Genomic DNA, 25,054 nt, shown 5'->3' with positions numbered 1-25,054 from the left:
AAAATTTGACTTAATTTGAAATTGGCTTGCTACCAAAGGAAGTCTGATATCACAAAGTAGATAGAGTCACTATGTCTGGAGGTGTGGTGGGTGAAAGACGAAATGACTGAGATTAGGGACTTTCCAAGTGTGGAGGGGGAGCATGAACAGGTGAAATTCCTTGAAATCAGAAAAGGAAGTGTTCCGCTCCCTCCAAGTGTCTGTGGACAATCAAAGAAACATGGATACAATAGCTAATCAGTACAGGGCTAGTTTTCAGACCAGACATATGGGTTGTTTGAGATGTACAATTGTGAGAAAACTCTTTCTGTCAATCTTTAGATCTGACTGGGTTTCTGGTCTCCTTAATGCCAGTCCTTAGTTAAGATCTCTAAGAGGGGGTCCAGCTTCCTAGCCACACAGAACTAAGTTCAAACAGTGCAATAAAGTTTTCTCCTGATTCACAATTTGAATAAAGTTTTTTCACAAGACAGAAATTAGACTGGAGTCTGGACCCATAATTAAATACAAAAGGAACTGAGCTAGATCCAGAATTGAGTTGCAAGATGGAGTCATTGTGATTCACTCAATTTCCACTACCACTTGCTATTCTAATCCCCTCAGTTCTCTCAGAAGTCAAGGAAGCTAGGAAACAGAGACAAGGGGGGGAGGGGGGAAGTATTTAGAGCATGCAATACAGCCCGTGAAAAGGTAAGGAGTTCAAATTTTGAAGATGGAAGTACAACGTATGACTATGTACTAACAGACCAGTGTGACTGGCATGTGCAATACATTTTTAAATTTAAGTAAATTTAGTTAAAATTTAAGAGGAATGAAAATGTAGGAATGGCCTAGGTTGCAAATCGTTATAAAACCAAACAGAATTTTTATTTGGTTTTGGAGAGAAATTGGGAGCACTGAGTTATTGAGTAGGTGTTAGGGGTATTTGACATGGTCGGAACTGTACTTTAGGGAGACCAGTTTGGCAGGTTAGTACAAGATAGATTGGAGTGGCAAGACTTGAGGTAGGGAGAATAGTCTGTAGGCTATTGTAATAGTATAAATGTGGCTGTGTGAATGGAGAGAAGGATATATGTTAGAAAGATATGTAAAAAGTAGAATTGACAAGATTTGACAGTCAATTTCATGTGATGTATGTAAAAGTGAGGAGTAAAGAATGAAACTTAGGGTGTTTGGCTAGGTGGTGCTGTTATCTGTAGCAGGGAAGTTCCAAAGTGGGAGATAGTAATCAGGAAAAGATAACAAATTCCATTTTGGACATAGAGAGTTTGAGATATCTTTGCATTTCTAGTTCAAGATGTCTGATAGGCACCTGGAGATGTGAGACTGAACATCCAGAATTCATTGTAAAGGGAGTTTCTTTTTAGGGATTTCTTAGTTTCTAAGAAAAAGTTGAGCACCCAGGTGTCACAGTAGATGAAGTGCCAGGCCTTCAGTCAGGAATACTCATCTTCCTAAATTCAAATCTGGCCTCAGACACCTCTTAACTCTATGACCTTGGGTAAATCACTTAACCCTGTTTGCCTCAGTTTCCTTATCTGTAAAATAAGCTGAAGAAGGAAATGTCAAACTACTTCATTATCTTTGCCAAGACAACCCCAGTTGGAGTCGGGAAGAGTCAGACATAGCTGAAGTTACTGAACAACAGTAAGACCAATTAAAGAAGACGTCCAGTCTATGTCATCCCCACAAAGCTAACTTTACTATTTTATTATCTCTTCTGGTTATAAGTATTCTCTGGTCTTCTCTTTCCAACTCTAACATGAGTATGTGAGTGGACAAAATAGTTACTAAGGACACTTATATGTTAAAATTATTTGATCCTAAAAATAGAATGGCATCACTTAAACATGAAATACACATGTACATAATGGATTTCTAACAACCGTTATCAACAAGTTAGTTAATACAACTCCGTTTTAGCATTTCCTTTTTGAATCTTAAAATGAAAGGATCAAAAAAAAGGATTGTTGATTTTAATGATATTTTTTGAAAATTATAAGCATTTTGAAGCATCAAACTTGTGCTATATGTGTGAAAATAATCGGCTTATTAATTTAGAATAAAAATCAATACATCAGTATTTAGTAAGTACTTACTATGTGCCAGGCACTGTGCTAGACTCTGCAAATAAAATACAAAATGAAATGGTTTCTTGTCCTCAAGGACACTGCATTATGTTGCAAATTATGAGAGAGGTGAGACACAGGGACATTACTTGAGGGGTTGGTAGAGTTAACAGAGTAGGCAGGTTTTTAAGTTGAACTAAGAATTAGGATGAGAGATGTGAAATAGGAAGATTATGCTATGACTGGCAAAAACCACCTGGAATCACTTTATTTCTTTCCTTTTGGTTGTTTTTCATTTTAACAGAATTGTTTTCCTTGTGTCATTATGTGAAAGGTCATTATTGTTCTTGTTAGGCAAATGAACACTGCCAATGTATCCAATGATCATTTAATACATAAGTGGAAAAACCTGTATCTTTAGGCTATTATGAAAAATGAACTATCTTCAAACAAATCTAATTATTGCACAGAGGAAGTACCTTAGGCTTGCTGAGTGAAGAAGGGATGCAGAGATTCCTGAGTGATTTGTCTTTAAGAATCAGTCATGCAGTACACAGTTCTGGTGTACAAAACTTTAATGTGTGTGTGTATGTATGTATGTGTTATTTCATTGAAGTAAGGAATGATCCATGTGCAAACTAACTCCACCAAAGCAGATGAGAATTTTGGTGTATCTTCTAGTCTTCCAGACTTAGCAGGGTCACACAGCTCCAGGCATCTGAGACAGGATTTAATTCCATGCCTGTTTTTACTCCAAGTCTAGTCTTCTACCTCCTTCACTAAGTTTCCTGCCACCTTTTTTTTTTTTTTTTTAATAGCAGATCTAAAGCTAAACAAATCAGGGAAAGGAAATTACATTATCCAAAGTAATACTTACATTATTGTCACTATAATTTGAGTGCTTCTGAAGATCTGTAATTTCACTGATTGAAAGGTACTCCCTCAGCTGATGTAAATTGAAACTCCTCTTTTCTTTAATAGATTCTTTGCATGGGTTGCAATGATGATGATGATGATGATGATGATGATGATGATGATGATGATGATGATGATGATGGTGGTGGTGGTGGTGATGGTGATGATGATGGTGGTGATGGTGATAATGATGATGATGATGATGATGATGATGGTGGTGGTGGTGGTGATGATGATGATGATGATGATGTAAATGATTGTCTGGTTTCCAACTCTCTGGTGATGAGCCTGCTGAACATAGATTTGTTGGTTGACCAGTGGAAAAGAGATGTAGTCTGTCCCTGGTTTTGAAGCCTTTACTTTTTGGTGTAATATCTAATCTCATAGTCTTCAAGAACACATACTTACCTGGCATATCATGGAGAGATATTAAAATAACGCTCTAGTGTTGCTTCTGTCTTTCTTCTATATGAAATTTTTTGATAGTTTTCATAGTGTTCTTTGATTGAATCTTTTAATTTTTTTATATATTCTTTTTAGTGCATTTTGGTAACATTTGAAACTAATGTACTTGAGTGTTATATTTTTTCATTTGTTTTCTTAGAAAGGCTTCCCTCTCCCTCCTGTACCCCACATTATGAAATACCTGATTCTTAAGGCAAAATACTGAGCTCTTGTTCTTAATGCTTATAACTTCAAGTAACAATTGTGTGTATGTATATATATATATAAAACCATATTATATATATATATATATATATATTGTGCATGTGTATGGACAAACAGAATAAAATATAGCCATTTTATTTTAAAATTACATCTATATACACACATATTCTAACATATTGATATAAGCATCAGTTGGTATAGTTTCTTTTTTTATTTCTCTCATATCCAAATTGTATTGCAAAAGCATATATAGTCTATAAAATTCAACTGATGAAATTGGAGCCAAAAAAGAAATAAAAATCTATCTTCATAATATTTATCTCATTATTAAATAAAAAAGTCAAAGTCCAGAGACATTACTTGATAAAGAATACAGAATTGTGGTTAATCAGAGTTTTTCCTCCTTCCTTTCTGCAAAGAGAAAATAGATATCTGATGCATGAAAATATAGCTTTGTCATGATATCCATCAAAAGCATATCCTTGGATGCCTGAGGATTCTTCAAGGAGTAAAAACAACTTATACTTAAAGGGTCAAAACTTGTTGCTTAACATTGAATCCAAAGTTATTATAAAATTCCAGATAATTTGTGATGGTACTGTTTTTCTTCAGAAAACGGTGCTATGATCCTTCACTTATGCCATAAATATTAGATGTTAAAAAAATACTTTCTTTAACCCTAGATACTGAAAAAACTTACATATGTATTCTTTGAGCCTCTGCATGTTATGTTTCTACCTGTTTCTATCTTTCTCTATAAGCTAAATAAATGCATGTCGACTTCTTTTCTGTCTGTCTTTCTGGATTAATTTCTCCATTACATTTATTTTGATGTAGTTCTACTTAGTGTCTCAGTAGCTAAATGACAGTCTTCTATACTAAAACTTAAAAATCTGAATTTAGAACTCAATACTCTATATAAAGGATTAATCTTAACTAGGAGTACTATAGATGTGTTTCTGCCCATTGGGATATGGAGGCTTATTGTTTCATATAATGCCTCCTAGTTCCTTGTATCCCTCAGTTCCTTTTTCCTTTCTTCCATTTTTGTAGTGTGATAATGCAAGTCTTGCATTCTAGTGATCTGTCCGAAGTTATTCAACAAATGGCTAAATCTAGACTAAGACCATTCAGAGCTAGCATCAAGAAGTATCACTGAGGTACTAGATTTTTTCCCCCCACTCCCCAGTGTGTTCAGGAAGAAATAACTAAGGCATCCATTTTACATTATATGTAACTTAAAAGTCATGGCCTCTGTATAAGAGGGGTACATAATACCAGAAAATTATGAAAGAATTAGAATAGCAAAAAGTAATGGAAAACAGAAAATTATATTCAGTTGCTTTCCCCCCCCCAAAAAAACCCAACTGACCATAGCTACCCATTTTGTTGAATTTTCCATAGTTTAGTGTTATCTGTTGCATAGTACATGGTAGAGGTGGTAGGGGCTCAGGTTTCTACAGCCTGAAGTTGGCTGCTGTTGATGTTATAAGGGTCAAGGTGTAGAAGAGAGTTGTGGGGGGTGGAGAGAATTTCTTAGCATCATTTTCTATAGACCAGGAGTTTCCACAGTGTGGCCCCTAAGATACTTTTGGTGGTCTATGAGATCAAAACTATTTCCATGAGAATACTAAGATGTTTAATTTTTAAGTGATAAATATCAGTACATAACTCACATAAGGAAAAGCTTCTTTGGGGAAAGGTCTGCACTTTTTAAGAGTGTAAAGTGGTCCTAAAACCAAAAAGTTTGAGAAACACATCTACAAGTAATAGCTCAAATGATATACCACTGGATTGATAACTCCCCATTTCTAGAAGGTAAAAAGGAAAATATGCTCTTGTTCTCCAATATGGTTTTTCATGCAATGTATTCCTGGAAAATTGGCACATAAGTTAGTTTGGTTTAATAATTTCAAGAACATGGTCTAACCCAGAGTTGTTAACCTAACAAAGCAGTAAGCATAATTTAAATCTTAAATATGATCAATATGATGTAATGCACATGAAGTGATGACAATTGGGTGATATTACTGGTCTTTGAGAGTGGTCCCCAAATGCATGACACACATTTTATGAGAGGCAACAATGCACTACTATAAAGTATGCTTGCAACACATGACCATATACAGCTCTATTATATCATGAATTTGATCTTAAAGTATTATAATAAACCCTTAATTTGATGTACCTTTGTTTCTCCCACAGGTGGAGAACGAGCATTGTTTGAATAGTTTTACTCTTTCACCTCAGTGTAGCTAAGGTCATAATGTGGTTAATTATGTGATTGTAAACCTCGATCATTTTTTTTTCAAACTAACTTGGAAACCACTTTTTCTCCCTTATTACCACTCCTGTTCCTATAACTTCCCATTACTTCCTGGGGTCAATTGTTTTTTTCCAGAAACTCTTCAGTGAGTGAATAAAGTGTATGAGAGGGGAAGGATGGATATTAGGGAGAAAGTTTTTGAGTGTAACACTGAAGTGTGAGAAAGAAATGGTTTGCTACCTTTATAACCTTGGGTATAGAGGAGGCAACATCTCTACATGCACAAGTAATTCCATTTCTCTCATCTTCTCCAGTCTGTCATCTCCACTCTTTGACTAATAATCATTCTTTCCTTACTTACCGGATGCTTCCCTCCTCCCTCCCTCACTAGCATTGCTACAGATTCTTCCCTGGTCCTTGTATCCCTCCTAGCTTTTGTATGATGTCTCTCGTCCCATGTGAATGCCTTCTTCACTCAGTGTCTCCACTTCCTTTCCTCTCACTCTTAGCCTTCTGGCTTCTGACTTCATCATTCTACTCAAATGACTCTCCATAGTTACTTATTATCTTTAAATTCCCCAATATAATGAGCTTTCTCATTTCTCATCTTTCAACTTTCTGCAGCCTTTCACATTGTTAATTACCATCTTTTTGATATTCTCTCTCTCTCTCACACACATACACACACACTTTTGACTGTAATCTCTCATGGTTCTCTTCCAACCAGTTTTGACTGTTCCTCCTTAGTCTTTATAGTATGTGTCTTTGTATATGCATCCAGGTCACATTCATTAGATGTCCCTCCAGCCTCTGTCCTGGGCTCTCTTACTCATTTCCTTCTGTGTCTTTTGCTTTACTTTTCCCATCCTGTCAATTTATTGATCATCTCTGAGCAAATGATTCTTAATTCTGCTTATCTAGGCTGACCTGCAGTTTGCATCTCCAGGCTCCTAGGACACCTGTCAAACTGGATGTCTTGCAGGCATCTTAAACTCAGTGTGTGCAAAACTACTCTTTATCTTTTCCCCAAAGTCTTCTCATTTCCCAAACTTTCTTGTTACTGTTGAAGTAACACCATTTTCATTACCCACATTTGTACCTTTGGCATTATTATCTTCTCCTCATTCTCTTTCACTCTTCATATTTAATCAGTTGCCAAGTCCTATGGATTTGCTTTTAGAACATCTCTACTATAATCCCTTTTATCTTCTCTAACGCTGCCTCCATTTTGATGTAGATCACATTCCTTTCATATTATTGCAATAGCTTTCTGATTAGGTTTCCTGTCTCAGGGTTTTCCTCAATCGAATCATCTTTATCTCCACTGTGGGGGCCAAATTGATTTTCCTAAAGTACAGTTCTGACCTCTCCCCCAATTCAGTAAGCTCCAGTGGCTCATTATTACCTCCCAGAATAAAGAGGAAATTCTCTGGCTTTTAAAAATTCTTCCTAACTTGCTCCCTTCCTAGCTTTCCCATCTTCTGCTCCCCAGGCTGCTAGGTCATACAGTGGATAGAGTATTGGACCTAGATTCAGCAAGACCTGAGTTCAAGTGTGGCTTCAGATACTTAGGAAGTGTGACCCTGGACAAGTTACTTCACATCTGCCTCCATTTTCTCAACTGTAAAATGGAGGGATAATAGTATCTATCTTCTAGGATTGTGTGAGGATTAAATACAGGAACATTTGTAAAGCACAGTGTCTAGCCTATAGTTAGTGTTTAATCAGTGCTTATTTCTTCTCCCTGTGCACAACTTGCACCTTCCCATTTACGCTGTGATCTAGTGACACTGGCATTCTTGCCATTCCTCACATATGGCACTCTATTTCTAGAATCTTCCATGTGTTCCCTGGCTTACTGCCATGCCTAGAACTTTCTTCTTCATCTCCACTTTCTACTTTTCCTGGTGTCCTTCAAGTATCATCTAAAGTCCCACCTTCTGCAGAATCTTTTCTCCATCCCCATTAATGCTAGTACCTTTTCTGCTGTGCTTATTTCCAGTTTATGCGGTTTTTCTAGTTTATCTTATTCCGACATACTCATTCTTATGTTGTTTCTCATATTAGATGGAGAACTCCTTCTAGCAGAGACTTTTTTTGTTGTTGTTTGTATGTTTTTGTTTTATGCTTTATATCCTCCCACTCATTGCTTGGGACATAGTAGACTTAATGCATTTTGACTTTTAAAAATAATAACTTAAATACTTTCTGCTTTAATTTGACCTTTTGATTTCTATCTGCAGAGGCGGAATGGAGAAGATATACCAGTGGCCCAGACTAAAAATATCAATCATAGAAGATTTGCTGCTTCCTTTAGATTGCAAGAAGTGACAAAAACTGACCAAGATTTGTACCGCTGTGTAACTCAGTCAGAAAGAGGTTCTGGAGTTTCCAATTTTGCTCAGCTAATTGTGAGAGGTATGGTAAGAATTTTTTTTTATTTGTAAAAATAACACATTTTGAGCTCCAGATAACTTATGATGGTTAGATTTTTTCATTTGCTTGTTCATTTTCAAATCTATTGATTTCACTTCAAAGCATTATTAAAATAGCATTGCAAAAGTATAGAAATTTTCATAGGTAAAAATTAAGGATGAAGTTTTAAAGTTTGGTAGTCAAAGTAGTCACTCCACTAAAAATCTAATTTTTAAACTGCAATAAGCATATCAAATGCATTGCCAACTTTTGCTATCATGAAGTTGTATGAAATTAAAATTAATACAAATAAATATTTAAAACATTTTTAAGTGCAAATAGTTTTTCCTGTATTATTCAAATCTCTGCTGAGCCAGCAGAGTCAAGGCCCTGAGTTCTATCCCCATGTGAATTATTCGCTTTATCCTGCTCCAACCATTATACTATTTCATTCAGTTGGTGGGAAAAGACGCAAGAAATATGTGGAAAACCAAGTGAAACAGTAGGAATTGGTAGTGCACATCCATCCATACTACTACACTGCTACCACACAACTTGCATATGCTAATCTGTATATTAGTAACATTGGTCTCCTTTGTTTCATGGGGTATTTCCTAGATAGTCCTGTGTGCAGGTGAGTAAAACAGCTGCCTTTCTGCCTGGTTGTGGCTCTACTTCAAACAAACCTTCTGCTCTCCTGTCTGTACAATTAACTCTATCATAAACACTAGTGGAGGAGAATAGATTTCCTTACATAGGATAACAGTAAAAGATTCAGATGTTAAGGAGAGATACCACTGTGTAGAGGTGTAGTGCTAGATTTGGAGTTGAGAAGATCTGGGTTCTAATCTTTTTTTAAAATTTAATTTAATATTTGTTACACTTTAAGTTCTGAACTGACTCCCTACCTCCCTCTCCACATTGCACTAAAGAAGGTCATCATTTGATATGGATACATAACTATATATATATATATATATATATATACATATATATATATACATATATAGGACCTCTGGGTTCTGATCTTACCCCTATTGCTAGCTCTGTGGTGATGGAAACGTTAATCTCTCTGAACTTGTCTTTTGTCCTTTGTAAAATGAGGATAAATGCTACCAATACTACCTCCCTTACTTTGTCGTTGTGAAGCTGAAATGAGATAAAGGATGAAGAGCTCTTTGCAAAATAGAAACATTCCAGAAATATTGTTGGTTGTTATTATTGGTGATATCCTGTTAAGTTAAGCACACACTTAGATACAAGTGTATTCTCTTTCTCTCTCCTATATGCATAATTAGGATTCTTCAGTTAAACCCTTTCAGTGTTTGATCATAGTCTCCTCCCAGCTTTCCTCTACTACTAGCTGGCTGTGGATAATCTCCAATGTAAATATGGTGATTATGCTGTAACGTTGTCATGTTCACTGTATCTTCAGAATATGCTGTGTGGATGTGTGTAAATTCCCCTGATGATCACTCAGCTTGTGGACAGAGACATTTGAAAGAGCAGTGATGACTCTGAGAGTATAGTGACAAGTTTTTTAAAAGGGAAAATTGTCTTTAATGAAGAGATGAAAGTGTCTCCATATAAACAGACTTAAGAAAGAGGTTTGTTGAGGAATGTATTATTGACAAGATCTTGAAGATTGTTGGAGTCTTTATCCAAATATCCTAGTTTAAACTACCTTTATGGAAACTGTGCTAATCTTGGTTAATAGTTACTGTAGCTATTCAGCAGATGTTTCTGTAGTAATGAAATATGTGACATTAAAAAATAAATAATTTTTAATTTGCTCAAAAAGAGACTTATGCTATTTCTATTTTTGTCCAAGTGGATATTGACACATAATGCAAACACGTTTTTAATCAATGAAATCTGGCATAGTTGCCTTGTGCAGGGGTGAAGGTGGCTATAACTAATGCATTCTAACCCTTGAGAGAGACAATCCATTAAATATTTAATTATCTAAAACTGAAAAACTATATGGCAAGATCTGGTTCTCTGACTTTTTAAGGCAGTATTGACTGAGTATTTTACCTACATATTTCACAATTTAATGTACTTGGATGTAAGCACAGAGTGAATTGTCTACAGAATTCATAAATTCTTCTGGTAAGGAACATTAGAAATTGTTTGCCTAACTCTCCCATTTTACAGGTGAAGTAAATGAGTACTGAGGGCTACTGAAAAAGTGTAGCCATACACAGCCTGTCAATGGAAGAGTTACAGAACCCAGATTTTTCAGCTCTAGTCCAGGCTTTTTATCATGTGCAGTTTTTTTTTTTTTGCAGTGAATAGTATTTTTTCAAGTTACATATAAAAACAGTTTTTGTAAGATTTTGAGTTCCCCATTTTTCTTCTCCTGCCCTGCCCGTTTCCCAAGATAGCAAGCAGTCTGATTATAGGTTACACATGTAAAATCATGTTAAACATATTTCCATATTTTTCATGTTGTGAAAGAAAATCAGAACAAAAGGAAAAAACCACAAGAAAGGAAAAAACAAAAAAAAGTGAAAAGAGTATGCTTCAATCTGCATTCAGTCTCCAAAGTTCTTTCTCAGCGTGTGGCTGACATTTTCCATCATGAGTCCTTTGGAATTGTCTTAGATCATTGTATTGCTGAGAAGAGATGTTTGATCATTGATCCCTGCATAATGTTGCTGTTGCTGTGTACAGTGTTCTGGTTCTGCTCACTTCATTTAGTATCAGTTCATGTAGGGTTTTCCAGGTTTTTCTGAACTCTGCCTGCTCATTATTTCTTATAGCACAGTGGTATCCCATGATATTCATGTACCACAACTGGTTCAGCCATTCCCCAATTGATGGGAATCCCCAATTTCCAGTTCTTTGCCACCACAAAAAGAGCTGCTATAAATATTTTTGTACATGTGAATTCTTTCCCTTTTTTATGATCTATTTGGAATATAGACCTAGTAATAGTACTGCTGGATCAAAGGATAAATCATGTTAAAGCTTGAAACTTCAGTGAGACTTGGGTGACCATTTGTATGTGTACATGTGTACACAAATAGTGGAGTGCTGGTAAATGTTTATCACTTGATTCAAAAAATATATACTCAGCACACACTTTTAAGTTTAATGTATATTTTTAATATTTTTTCCATTTCTCTCTTAAGTGAAAGCACTTAGCAAAACAATACTTTAAGCCTTGGTTTGTAGTTGAACTGAGTTGAGCTGACTCCAGCAAACACATATATGTTCACATGAGTTTTTGTACACACATATATATTTATACACATGCCAATTTTTAAAGAAAACATATCACTAGCTGTTATATACCTGAATAAATGCATATGATAGCTTGTTCATAGTTTTCCATGTTTATCTTGATAAATACCAAACAAATATTGCTAAGCAAAAACATCCCCTCAGGGATCAGCTATCCTGGTGTTAAAACTTTGCTGAGAATTAACCATAATGACAGGTCCTATATCTCAGTGGCACTTTAAAACTGACATCCTGTTACATGGATACAAAAGATGATAATTTCAAAGGAAATTTTTGGGCCACTGATGTGAATTGTCTTTAATATAAGTTGGCATAGTATTGCCTGTTGTCAAAGATGACCCTAGGGTAAGAGTTTATTTGTGCATTTCTCCTAAACTGAAAGTGACAGGGCATGCTTAGGACTTTTTTGTGGCTGTTTGTAACAAATGAAAATTTCACTGCTGGATTCTCATGCTGGAAAGTATTGATCTATGTGTTCTCACAGCCAAGGGAAGGAAAGGGGAGGGGGAGGGGAGAGAGACACACAATTTACTTTGACAGACTTTAGTATTGCTTCCAGATCATTTTGAGTAATGATAATGTCTTCAGCTTGTGGAAGTCAAACTTTATTGACAACAGTGGTTATTAGAGAGTGTGAGATGAACAGAAGCTTTTGCTCAATGTATCTAAAAATTGCAGTGTGTAAAGTATGTAATCTTGGCTGAAATGTCTGACATTGGTACGCTTTTCTTTTTCTAGTGGTTTGTCAACGAATGACAAAGCTCACTTTGTAAAACTCTGATTTTGTAATTTAAGGTGTGTTGTTGTGAAAGTTCCACTATCCCGTCTGCCTGGAATGCCCATGCTCCATTTTTCCACCTACCTAAACATGATGCATCTTTCAAGCTGAGGTCTACTTCTTTGAAAACAATCCCTGACTACTTTGCCGTGATCCATTCCCTCTCTGAAAGTCCCATGGCATCATTTCAAACTGTTCTGTAATCTCAAATTTTGGAGAAGATCCACTAATTTATTATATTTGAATAACAGTTTCTGTTATGCTCAAGACAAGTGGTCATTCAGTTTTTCCTTGCAGATTTCCAGTGAAAGGCTGTCTCCTGTGACAGCCATTCCACTTATTGTCGAGAAGCTTTTTTGTAATCCAGCCTAAATTTTCTTTTTCATTTTAGTACATTTCCCCTGTTTCTACCCCTTTGGACCAAGAACACCTATTCCTTATTTTTTCCCCATTTTTTGACTCTTCTCTTAATACTTGAAGAAAGCTATCTCATCATAATCTTTTAATCCTTTTCTTCTCTCTGGGTATTATTATTTATTACTAACCTACATGATGCTAAATACATTATAAATTATTATCTGATTTGATCCTCACAACAACCCTGGGAAGTAGTTGCTATTATTATTATTATTACCATTTTTCTCACTTGAGGAAGCTGAAGTAGACAGGTTAAGTGACTTCCCCAAGGTCACACAGCTGGAAAGTATCTGAGGCTGGATTTGAACTCAGATCTTCTTGACTTTAAGCTCAGTGTTCTCTCTCCTTCTGAGCCACCTAGCTTCTTCTCTAGATGAATTATTCACTAGCTTGAATTGTTGCTGTTACTGTGTACAATGTTCTGGTTCTGCTCACTTCATTTACTATCTGTTCATGTAGGATTTTCCAGGTTTTTCTGAAATCTGCCTGCACATCATTTCTTACAGCACAGTGATATCCCATGACATTCATATACCACAACACTCCCCAATTGGTGGGAATCCCCAATTTCCAATTCTTTGCCCCCACAGAAAGAGCCGCTATAAATATTTTTGTACATGTGGGTCCTTTCCCTTGTGGATTCATGTGGATCCAGCCCTTGAACCAGCAGGATCAAAAGGCTGTTCACCCTCTTGGCTACTCTTGCTTGTTCACTTTACAAATCATTCCCTTTGCTTCCTACATTATGGTCTAGAATTGTACAGAGTTTCCCGTGCGTTCTGCAGATTGCAACGATATTATCCCCTCCCTGACTCTGCACACTGTGTCTTTCTCCACTCAACCTAGCATCTCATTCTCTTTTTTTGTTTCCTATGTCACACTGTTAATAATATTGGGCTTGTAGTATGCTAAAACCCCTAGACTTTTTTTTTCTGGTGAACTGCTAGCTAGCCTTTCTTCCATCATCTTAGCATAGTGCCTGACATATGGTAGACACTTAATAAATGTTTATTGAATTGAATTGTGAAATTGTTTAAAAGCTATGGCATAGTTTAGAACTGATTTTTTTTTAAAATCTGTGCCTATAGATTTCAGACAGGAATTTTCTGATGAAAGACTATTATTAATGCAAATTAGCAACTATTTTTCAGCTTTGAAAGTTACTTGTAAAATATCAGTGGGTTATGCAGACTGCCAACAGTCACATAACCAGTATCTGTCAGAGGATAGACTTGAACCCAGAACTTCTCAATGTTGTGTCCTGCTGTTTGTCCATTAGGTCATGCTGCCACTCAGTATTTAATTTCATCTTATTACATCTGATCCAACTAGCCCATTGTGATCTCTTTGGACCCTGACTTTGCCATCCAGTGTGTTGACTGTCCCTCCTAATTTCCATGGTCATGGGGAAAAAATACTGGCTCTGAGATCAGAGAACCTGGTTTCAAATTTCACCTCTGCTGTTCACTACCCATATAACCTTAGACAAGTCACTGATTCTTTGTGAGCATCTATATTTTCATCTATAAAATGAAAGGGTTGGCACAGAGAGTGTCTGAGGACCCAGCTGGCTTTTGACTTGTGATCCTGTGAGTTTTGATTGTGTCATCTGCAACTATACCTTTCCTGCTTTGGTTCCCATCACCACAAGGTTGAATAGTAGTATAGTACAGTGCTGAGAGATGTGGATAAGAAGAGAGAACCTGAGTTCAAATTCTGATTCGCTTACTGTGAGTGTGATTTAGGGTAAGCCACCTAACTTCTCTGGGCCTCAGTTTCCCTGTCTATAAAGGAATTAGACTTGATGGCTTCTAAGGTTCTTTCAGACCTAAACCCATGATCTAAGGACAGACCCTTGGAATAGTCCACTAGACTGCCTTGACATTTTGCACTTTTGTGCAGATCTAGATTCACCTAAATATATTACGTAGCCTGTAACTCCATATTTTCTATAAAACCAGTATGAAGCTTTTTCCCTTTAAGAATTGCTATAATATATTTTAACTGTATTTTCAGCTATTTCTTGATGCAATAATTGTATTTGTTCCTCCATCCCCCTGCCCCTCCAAAAAAGCAAATGTGTATAGTCTGGCTTGACCTATTTTTAATAAATTCTTGTTGGCTCTTTGTTATCTCTTCATTTCTATATCTTTATTAACTATCCGTTTTAAAACACATTAAAGAATTTTGCCAGGAATTGAAATCAGCATCACTGCCCTAGAGTTTGTAGACCATATTCTTTTTGATTATTTGAACAGTAGAATATTTGTCCTCCTCTAAGCCTGTGGGGTCATCTTCTGCTATCACTGTGTTACTTACTTGGCACTTAACTCTAGCCTATTGTCAATCATCTACCTCTGTCTCAGATTGGATTGTAAACGTTTTGAGGACTAGAATTCTTCTCTGTCCCTCATATAGTCTAGGATTGTATTGTAAGTATTGTAAGTCATAAAACTTGTTTCCCAACTCTTTGATCAGTTTCCTTTCTGCAGTATGAGCATATCATTCAGGTGCCTTGAATATATTAGAAGCCTGATAAATCTTTGTTGGGATAGGTATTGGAATTGGAATTTTACTAATATGACAAATTTCTAGGTGAGGAAATTTCCCCCTTTTCCCTTTTTTGCAACTTAAAGCCTTTTATAGTTTTTTGTAGAAACTAAAAGGTTATAAGTATCTTATCCAGGGCCTCAAAGCCAGTATGTATGAGAGGCTGGGCTTGAGGGTGTACCCAAGTACATCTGGCTTCAAACCTGACTCTCTATCCACTTTTCCATATTGCTTCTAGTAAAATTTTTGTTGATTTTATTATAAAATAACAATGAATCACAAAAAAATCATATTTGGCACATAATATAACATTTTTGGAGCCCCTGACTGTAATTTTTCCTATTTTTGTGAATGTCATTTGGTTTAATAGCCATGTATCCATCCTTATTTTGGAAGAATATATTTTGTCATTGATAATTATCTCACTCCTCTCTCCCTGTGCCATAATGGTTGGGGAAGTCACTCCTGAAACTATTGAGATTTTGATTCAATTCCTGCCTCTTAACTCAAACTGACAGTTTAGCCCTGGGCAAATCACTGAATCTTTTTAGTCCCCCAGGCAACTCTCTAATACAATAGGTATAAGTTACCAAGAAGGTGATGACCTCCAGAACTCCTATCCAGAAGTTCTGTATACCAGTGAAATATCTGGTCCAGTCCTTATCTCTTTATTTATCCTTACTTTCATTGCCGTCCTTTGAAGATCTCTTCCCATGTTCCTCCTCTGACTAATTCCTCCCCTCTGTTAATCCCCCTACCCTATTATTATGGAAGTACACTTCTTTTTGCTAAATTATTAAGTGTCTTAGAAGAATGTCTTTGCCACTTCTCATCAATTTTTCTTTCACCTGAATTCTCTTTTGTCTTTGAGGCCCACAGCGCTGGCTCTTTGCTTTTAGAATTTCCTAGTAGTAAAAACTGGTTAAGCCCTCTGCTTCTTTCCCTTCCGCCCTGCTACACCCCACCAATAATATGTCGCTTTTCCCAATTACATACAAAGGTAGTTTTCAACATTTCAACATTCACTTTTACAAGATTTTGAGTTCCAAAGTTTTTTTTATTTCTACATTCTTCCCCTTCCCCCTCCCCAAGATGGCATGAAATCTGATATAGGCTATACATGTGCAATCATTTAAAACATATTTCCACATGACTCTGCTTGTGAAAGAAAAATCAGAACAAAAAGGAAAAAACACAAGAAAGGGGGGAAAAAAGAGAACATAGTATGTTTAGATCTGCATTCAGACTCCATAACTCTTTGTCTGGATGTGGACAGCATTTTCCATTGTGAGTCCTTTGGAATTCATTGCATTCAAAGTTGGTTATATCGCAGTTACTGTGTACAGTGTTCTGGTTCTGCTCACTTCACTCAGCATCAGTTCATACAAGTCTTTCCAGGTTTTCTGAAATCTACCTACTCATTATTTCTTATTGCACAATAGTATTTTATTACATTCATATATCACAACTGGTTCAGCCATTCCCCAGTTCATGGGCATCCCCTCAATTTCCAATTCTTTGCTGCCACAAAAAGAACTGCTATAAAGTGGGTCCTTTTCTCCTTACCCTCTGCCTTCTTTTTCTGTACACATAGCTCCATCTCCAAACAGCAATCCCAGCAGTTTTATAGAACTATTCCTGATTTGTGGCACTTTGGTTCATATCTGCATTCTCTCCCCTCTGTTTTTCTATCCATGATTTTCTGTAATTCTACTTTTGCTAGCTGAGATTGTAAACCATATGAGCGGGGCCATTCTGAGACTATAGTAATTAGAGAGTGGACTTCACACTGTATTTTGATTGAAGTAGAAGTGGCTAGTAGAAACAGAAGAAAATTGGAGAGCATCTCAATAATTTAGGGTTAGTCTCTGAAGCAAGGAAGATGCTTCCCTTAATATTAAAACTAAGCTTTATTGATATTTAATCTGATTCAATAAGTTAAAAAAATTCCAATTTAAATAATCATCCTTTTTCTCCACTCTGACCTGCAGAACTAAGTGATATCTTACTAACAGTGTTTCTGGTTGATTAGTTAGGATGATGAACTTAACACTAGCTCCCTGTTCAGGTACAATATTGGAACCAAATGAGATGCTTAAAAATCATTGAACAATTAGCAAAAGGAGGTTTCCTTTGCCCTAATACTGCAAGAATAAGCACGAGGGATACAGTGGCACTGAGCATTTCTACATGTGGCTGTACTTGTCTCCATATGAAAATGAGGTAGATATGACAGGATATGTATGGTCACTTCTCTAGTCCTCATAAATCCTCCAACTTTAAGGAAGACTTTTTCACTCAAGTAATACTTTTCATCTTCTTAAGTAAATAGAAAATTCCATCCAGGGAGTCAATTAAGTCCTTGAAAAGTTGTAACTTTTTCTCAGGGAAAACTAATCTGTATTTCAGGATATGGGGAATCAGTCTTCATACTGCCACACTGTAGTTTTCTGTCATTTGCTGTAGTTTGTCTTTCTTTCTGGAAGAGGACCAATGACATCAGGAAGATGAAGTCTTGACTTGCAAGTGAATTGGATTTAAGTTCAGCAGGGCTGTGAAATGTCACTCTCTCTTCTAGGGTTATTTGGGTCCAGTGGCAATACACAGATCAGGATAACTGGAGATGGCCCTGGATGCAGTAAGAGACTTAAGCTAAGGTCTTTCTCAGGTTTCAGTTTGTCTGAAGCAACACCCTTTAAGTGATTAAGGCTAGGTAAGAAATGGAACAAAAGATCACCTTTTTTATCTACTCAAAAAAAAATAATCAATCTTGGAGGGAGAACTTCAGGGTTTCTGGCCAGAACTGAAACAATTTCTATTTACATTCAATCTAAGCCACCGAAACTCAAATGGTGACCACTGTGGAATAATCATTTCAAGAGAAAATCTTCCAATCTTCATTTTAATAATTATTGCAGTATTGATTTTAAATTGGTTTCTGTTGCACAAGCATTAGGCTTACAAATTCATATGAAAATTTTAACACTATTGAGAAAAACCAATGAATTCAAATAATTGAATTTTTTAAAATTCACCTTCAAAATAGTTATTTGATAACATTTCAAAGATTGAAAAACCCTTAAAAAATGTTTGAATGGTGGTGGTTAGTTTAGTTGTGAAATGTGTGTGCATATTCTAGTTACCCCTTTTAAATTATATTTACTGAAGTACATGGTAATCATATTGGGATGTCAGAAGAGAATTGATCATATTTCAATATTTAAGCTTATTTTAAATCTAGTACCCCTTATAATTTCTTTTTTTTGTACCTCTTGAAATGTTCTACATAGGAAAAAATGAAAGTCTTGCCTCATTCAAAGTAGTTTCTTGTCATTCAGGTAAATCATCATTCAAAATGTTTGATGCATTTTTAAAGACTGTGTGAGTAATATAATGTGAAGTTATTGTTATTTCACACAGTGCACTATGGTAGAAATTTAAAACCAGTTATCATTAAAATTGCTCTATCTAGTCTTGGAAGACTGTTTATGTATGAAGAGTACATTCATTTTCAAATATGTAAGTGCTGAATACAGGATATCCCAAAAGTCTTAGTGTAGTTTTAAACCTTAATAGCTTAAGTGTCTATTTTGATAACTTTAATAGCTTAAAACTGCACTAAGAGTTTTGGAATACATTATATAATACTACATGAAGTGTCTTGATATTCATTTAAGAATATTTCATTTTGTTTGTAATTTAATTCTGCTGATGTCAGGAATTAACAACAGGTTTGTTCGGTCTTTCTGTCATCATTCCAAACTGCCCATACTTTTACTAAATGAAATATATAAGATTTCCCTACATGCATTCCTTTCCCTGCCCATAGCATGACTGTAACGTCTTGAGACTACATTCAGGTTCAGATAGTTAGTTTCCCCCAGGTTGTGTTTATTCTTCCGTCACATTTTCATAAAAATACTTCATAGCAGGGGATGCTATTTTTCCTGAAGAGTTTTGAATGTCTTCCCAAAATTATTTCCTGTGGATCAGAGGAGTTTTAGCAGTGAAGTTTATATATTAGCTTCTCTCACTGAGCAAGTCTTGGGGTAAGTTTGTCTTTAGTTAGAACCCTCATTGAGGACTTCAGATGGATCATAGAGGTAGTAGAATCATTTCTTCTAATGTCTGCTGCTAAGTTCCTGTGAGCAAACTGCTTATCACAGTTGGACTTGATCCCTTTCTTCTGTTGTATCAGAATTGTGCTAACAGGTGAAGTTGATCCCACTAAACCAAGGGGATTCTTTTTACTTTGCAATGTGATGGCTAGTAGCGGCTATTTACATTTTTTATTACTTTCCTCTCACTACCCTATTTTCCCTATTTATTGTAAGGACTAATTAGAAAACAGCCTGGGTAAGCAAAAGGAAGAATGCCAGTCTCAATTGGTTTCTGTGCAGCTCCACTGGATAAGGCAGCAACATTAATTGAGAATCCATGATGTTCTAGACCCTGTGAGACACTGGAGAGATAGAGGACATAACACCTGCCCACAAGGAATTTTTAATTTAATTGATGGTGCATGCCAAGAAAATATAGCAGTACAGATTACTTTAAAACATCCTTCTGGATTTGACTTACATTTTTAACTCCTTATAGTGGCAGAAAGTAGCACAGCATCCTTCCTATCACAGCATGCTGGTATTTAATGACATTGTGCTGCATAGGTGCTATGTATGTGAATTAAGCAAAAATGTTTTCTTATCCCTAGTCACTTATGTTGTAAAGCACACCTTAAATGTATGCAGAAGTATTTAGTATAAGCTAGATAGATACATAGATAAATACATCCTATGAAACCAGGTGGTTTATTGAATTTATTAAGTACTTAGTAGGTACTGGACTAGCTCACGACTGGGAATTTTTCTTTTTTAAAGTTAGGGTTTGTGACTTTTGTCTGTTTGGAACTTCTGCTGATGTTGATAGGTAATTCTTCTTTAATGTACAGTCTTAAAGTTACATTAGTTACTATAGGAAGAGATTATATGACTTGTCCATGCTTACATAGCTGTTGTATGGCTGCTGGAAGACTTGAACTCAGATTGTCCAGACCTGAATGCTATTTCTTTATTGACTAAGCCAGGGCTTCTTAAACTTTTTCCACGAGTGATGACCCCTCTTCCTGATTCAAAGTTAACAGTGTTTGTTAGCATTGCGTGGCTTGAGGGTACGTGCAGTGCCAATTGCACATGCTTTGTGTTCAGAACCTAGGCTACTGTGAAGTGAAATGCCGCGTGGGCAGGGATTGCCAGAAACACCACGGATTCATTTTGTGTTTGATTTTTAATTAATTTAATTGAATTTTGGTCGTTGTGTGTTCAGAAACCTTTTCCTGTGGCCAAATTTTTCACAACCCCTTATGGGGTTGTGACCACAGTTTAAAAAGCACTGGAGTAAACCACAGTGCCTCTTAGACACTGGGGTGAAAAATGATGTGGTTTATGCCCTTGTAGAAATTACATTCTACTAGTCAATATATAGTACAAAAACAGCCACAATGATACATAGTATCTGAGCTATGATTTGAACCCCGGGCTTCTTGACTCTCTAGTCTAGCTCTCTGTTTTGGCTTGCTGCCTTTCAATATATACGCATACATGTAATACAAGGGATGAGATAATGGAAGACTTCAAAGTGTTTCAGAAAAACTTATTAGCCTGTGGAATTTGTACATATCCTATGGGCAATAGGAACCACTGAAGCTTTTATATTAGCACTGGTATATGCTCACTGCTCTACCAGTAGTTGTAACAACTAGATGGCTCAGTGAATAGAGCTGTAGGCTTGAAGTGAGCAAGACCTCAGTTCAAATATGGCCTCAGATGCTTTCTAGCTGTGTGATCCTGAGCAAGTCACTTAATCATCTCTGCCTTACTCTACTGTTGAAAGAAATGGCAAACTACTCTAGTATCTTTGCCAAGATCATCTCATGGACAAGTGTGATCCATGGGATCATGAAGGGTCAGACACTTCTTGTTCAGACAAACTGAACAAGAATTACAATGCAGTAGTTAGCAGAACTTCTTTAAAAAATTGAGATGTAAGTGGTGAATGATGAAAGCGAGAGAGTTTGGTGAATTGGAATGGGGATAGCGTTAAAGGTTTAGGATTACAAAACTCTTTAAACCACTATTCCATTTGATTTTCCTAATAGCCCTGACACTTGGGTAAGACAATAAGCATTATTATAGCGTTTATAGGGGAAGAAATGCTCAGAAAGTGACTTGGCCATAGTCACATGATTAGTAAATGGACTTGGAATTATAAAACACGTTTGAACTGTATAGCTTTATCAGTTGCTAACAGTGACCTTATGAAAGCTATTTATCTACTCTGAGACTTGGTTTCCTTATATGTAAAGTAATAATCGAGGAATTACTTATTTCAATTCCTTTATAAGATTGTTGTGTAGATCAAATTCACTTGTGAATGTGATCTGTAACCTCCTGGGTACTGGATATGCCATAAATTTCACTGATTCTTTCCTGACTTCTTCCCCAACCCAAGAATGACAGGAATGACAAACAACAGCAAACAGTATTATAGAATGCTTAATGTGGAAGGAACCATCTAGTTCAACCTTCTCGTTGCATAAGGGAGGTGAGAAAAATAAGAATTGAGTTGTCCACACTCTTAAAGGTAGGAGGCAGTAGAACTCAAATTCATGTCTTCAAATTCTAATTTTTTTCCATTTACCATGGTGCTTCTTTGGCCAACCTTTATATAACTGTGTCCTGTCTTCAAAATATTTTTGAATCATTTATAATGCAGTAAGTCTTGAGTTGTATCAAGTCAAAGTTCCCCCTTGTGGTCCCTGAAGAAAGAAAGTGCTGGTGTTCTGCTACTTGGTAGTGGAGAGACAGTCATGAGCATCGGAAGAATTGGGAAACATTCTGGTTGAAGCACAAATATTTTCCTGTGTGTACTTTGCTAGAGGTCTCAGTGCTGTCCTAAGCATCTAGAAAAGGATGAAAAGATCTTTTCTGCCAAAAGGGAGTAGGTTTGAGAGAAAAATGAAGCTGAAATTTCAGAATTCAGAAATGTGAAAGTGAATAAAAATTGCTTATATTATGTAAGTTTCTATTTTATACTCAGCCCTGTATGTTTATATGGTTATACATCTGATAAAGATCAAAGGTCATAGTCAAATAGATGATTAGGTTTCAGAATAGTTGTTCACACCAGAGATAAATTTAAAAATCAGTTTACTAATGGTTCATTTTTGCGGGTCAGACTAGAACCCCATGAGTAGTGGTATACAGAAAATTATTTTGATTTACTTCTGTTTATCTTCCAGTCATAGTTGGTTCAGAATAGCCTGTGTGAAATGAAAATCCTTTCCTAGTCTTTGTGAAAACTTTTATGTTCCAGAACAATGGAGTGATTTCTCAGCAGAATTCCCCTCTACCTCTGTCCTTTGACTTACTACTCCTGATAATTATACCTCCAGTCCATCTGTAAAGACATGTTTTCTTCTATTTGTTGAAAACAAGGGATCTTTTCTCTTTCAAACTACAGCTAATACTTTTCTCAATTTGGCTGAATGTCACTGATTTCAGAAGGTGGTTTAAAAATATTTACTTGAAGGTAGACAAAGAGCTCCTACCTGTCATTGCATCCCTTCTGCAAAACCCCCACCAGGTTTGGCATCTCTTTGTGTTGTGTAGGAATGTTAGAAAACTGTTCTGATGCTTGGATTGGTTGATGCATGGTAATGATGAAAAGGGAGATGTTTGGAATTCACCATACATGGCAGAAAATGCAAGATGTCAGAGAAGCCGTATATTAAAGAGAATTTAAATTGGAAACTGGATTCCAATCTGCCACTGGGAGCATTTTGATCATTTTGATTTATTAAACTTTTATAACAGCATTCAGATAGAACTGAATTAAAACACTTTAGTCTGGGGTAGTTTATGGTACACAAACCAGCATGTTACCAGTGTTATTCTATGAAGGTTGTTTTAACAATATGTGCACTGAAACAAAGCTTATTTTTAAAAGTAATGTTCACATGAATGCTTACATGCAGATTTGAGTCATTATTTTCTGTCATTGTGTTCAGGCTAACTTCAACATTTTGTACTTTTACATAAAAGTTTATTAACTATATGGAGGCTAATTTACATTTGTATTATGCTTGTGATGGAATTAGCACTTGTCATAATTTACTTTATTTCTCTATTCTGTGTGTTAAATATACAATATGACACAAACACTAATCATGAAATACTTTCAACTAGCATAGGAAAAAAGGAGATGCCTTCCCAAAACCAATGAAATTCTGTATAGTAGCGTTAGAATTGTTTATTTGTTTTAATGTTTTTCAGCTTCGGTACCCGGGGATGGTCTTTTTGAACAGTGGCTTTGTAATGAAGAAAAATCAATTACTATTAGAGTGGCACTGTAGGTTAAAGGCTTTACAGGTTCATACTCAGTTTTGTAGCCAGGAAATGGTGCTTTGCTGTGAATCAGGAATGATGCAAAAGATGGATGAGACAGAGTTCAAGGAGCAGTAATGTGAGGGTCCAGCACCATCATTCCAAGCTGTCTCAGCAGTATGATGGATGGTTTGGTGGCAAGAAGTAATATTGTGAGATGATGAAAGATTCATCTCCAGATCTTGAGTCATGGCACACCGACTACCTATTGGTGATCGTGAGGTATAATGATTCCTGATTTGTCATGAAGAACTAAATTACTATACTTAGGCAGACAAACTGGTACACTGAATTTAGCAACCCAGATTTTTGGCAGCTGCTAAAGAAGCAAGTAGCATATCAAACACTCCTGCACATTGTAGATTTAATTACCTTATATTTATGCATAGTAGTTGTTGACAGGTTCTTGTAAGCTATGCTAATACGGTAGGTAATTTGTTACCTCCAGAAATCACTTTCCATGTGTCTTCTGATCATTATCATGAAACATGATAAATGATCTCACCCATGAGGTGTAAATGAAAATGAAATGGATAATTGGATTCTATGTCTAAATTGTGGCTAGAATAGTTGCTGCAATTATAATTGAATTTATCTCATTAAAAATGTGCTTTGCACTATGTTGGTGACCTTTAATAATGTTGGTTGTGGTATTATTTGAGAACAATTTTGAAAGAGATGGCAAAACTTGTGTTGGTAGAAATGCTTTCACCTCCCTTAACCATCCCTTACCCCCTTCATCACTTGCATTTTAAATGCTTGTTCACTTACAATTGATTTATACTAATGGATACTTATAATATCTTCAACTAGGGATGACAGAGAGGAGTGTGCTATTAAAAATCATAATGGACTCACTCAGGAGACAATGAAAAAGGCAGTAAAAGTGTTTAAAAAGTAAATGATCACCAATGGAATGTCATGCTAGTGAATAAAGAGGGGATAGCTTACAGGGTTGTTATTTCTTATTGGTCTGTTGTCAGATATTGCCAGTAAGGTATAGATACATAATTAAAGTTTAATTTCACTTTATGCAGAATCAGTGACTCATCAACTCTAAAAGTTCAAAGTATTTTACTTAGATGCAGTCCTTCCATTATTAACTTTAGGATTCAACCGGGTAATCCCTTCTTCATTCACTGACCCAGAGATCTTCAAACCAAACATATTCAAAAAGAACTTGCCATCTTTGCTTCAAAACCTAGTTCACCTCCAGATTTCTTTGCTTCTGTTACTATTATTCTCCCAGTTACTTAGGATTGTATCTGTAGCAGTGATATTCATG

The 25,054-nt window shown here is 36.0% G+C and overlaps 1 protein-coding gene across 2 annotated transcripts in view; it reads left to right on the top strand.

The window, feature by feature from the left end:
- PTPRK (protein tyrosine phosphatase receptor type K) overlaps positions 1–25,054 on the top strand; it is a 739,357-nt gene that overhangs the window by 388,030 nt on the left and 326,273 nt on the right. For both annotated transcript variants that reach the window (XM_072643296.1, XM_072643295.1), the window contains exon 6: positions 8,163–8,337. In XM_072643296.1, coding sequence (XP_072499397.1) covers positions 8,163–8,337 — 175 coding nt within the window. The remainder of the gene's footprint in view (positions 1–8,162; positions 8,338–25,054) is intronic.

This window comes from Notamacropus eugenii, chromosome 2 (genome assembly GCF_028372415.1).
Source record: "Notamacropus eugenii isolate mMacEug1 chromosome 2, mMacEug1.pri_v2, whole genome shotgun sequence".
In the NCBI taxonomy this organism is placed as follows: Eukaryota; Metazoa; Chordata; class Mammalia; order Diprotodontia; family Macropodidae; genus Notamacropus; species Notamacropus eugenii.
The sequence above is the reverse complement of the archived record's forward strand: the minus strand, read 5'-3'. Positions and strand labels throughout refer to the sequence as shown.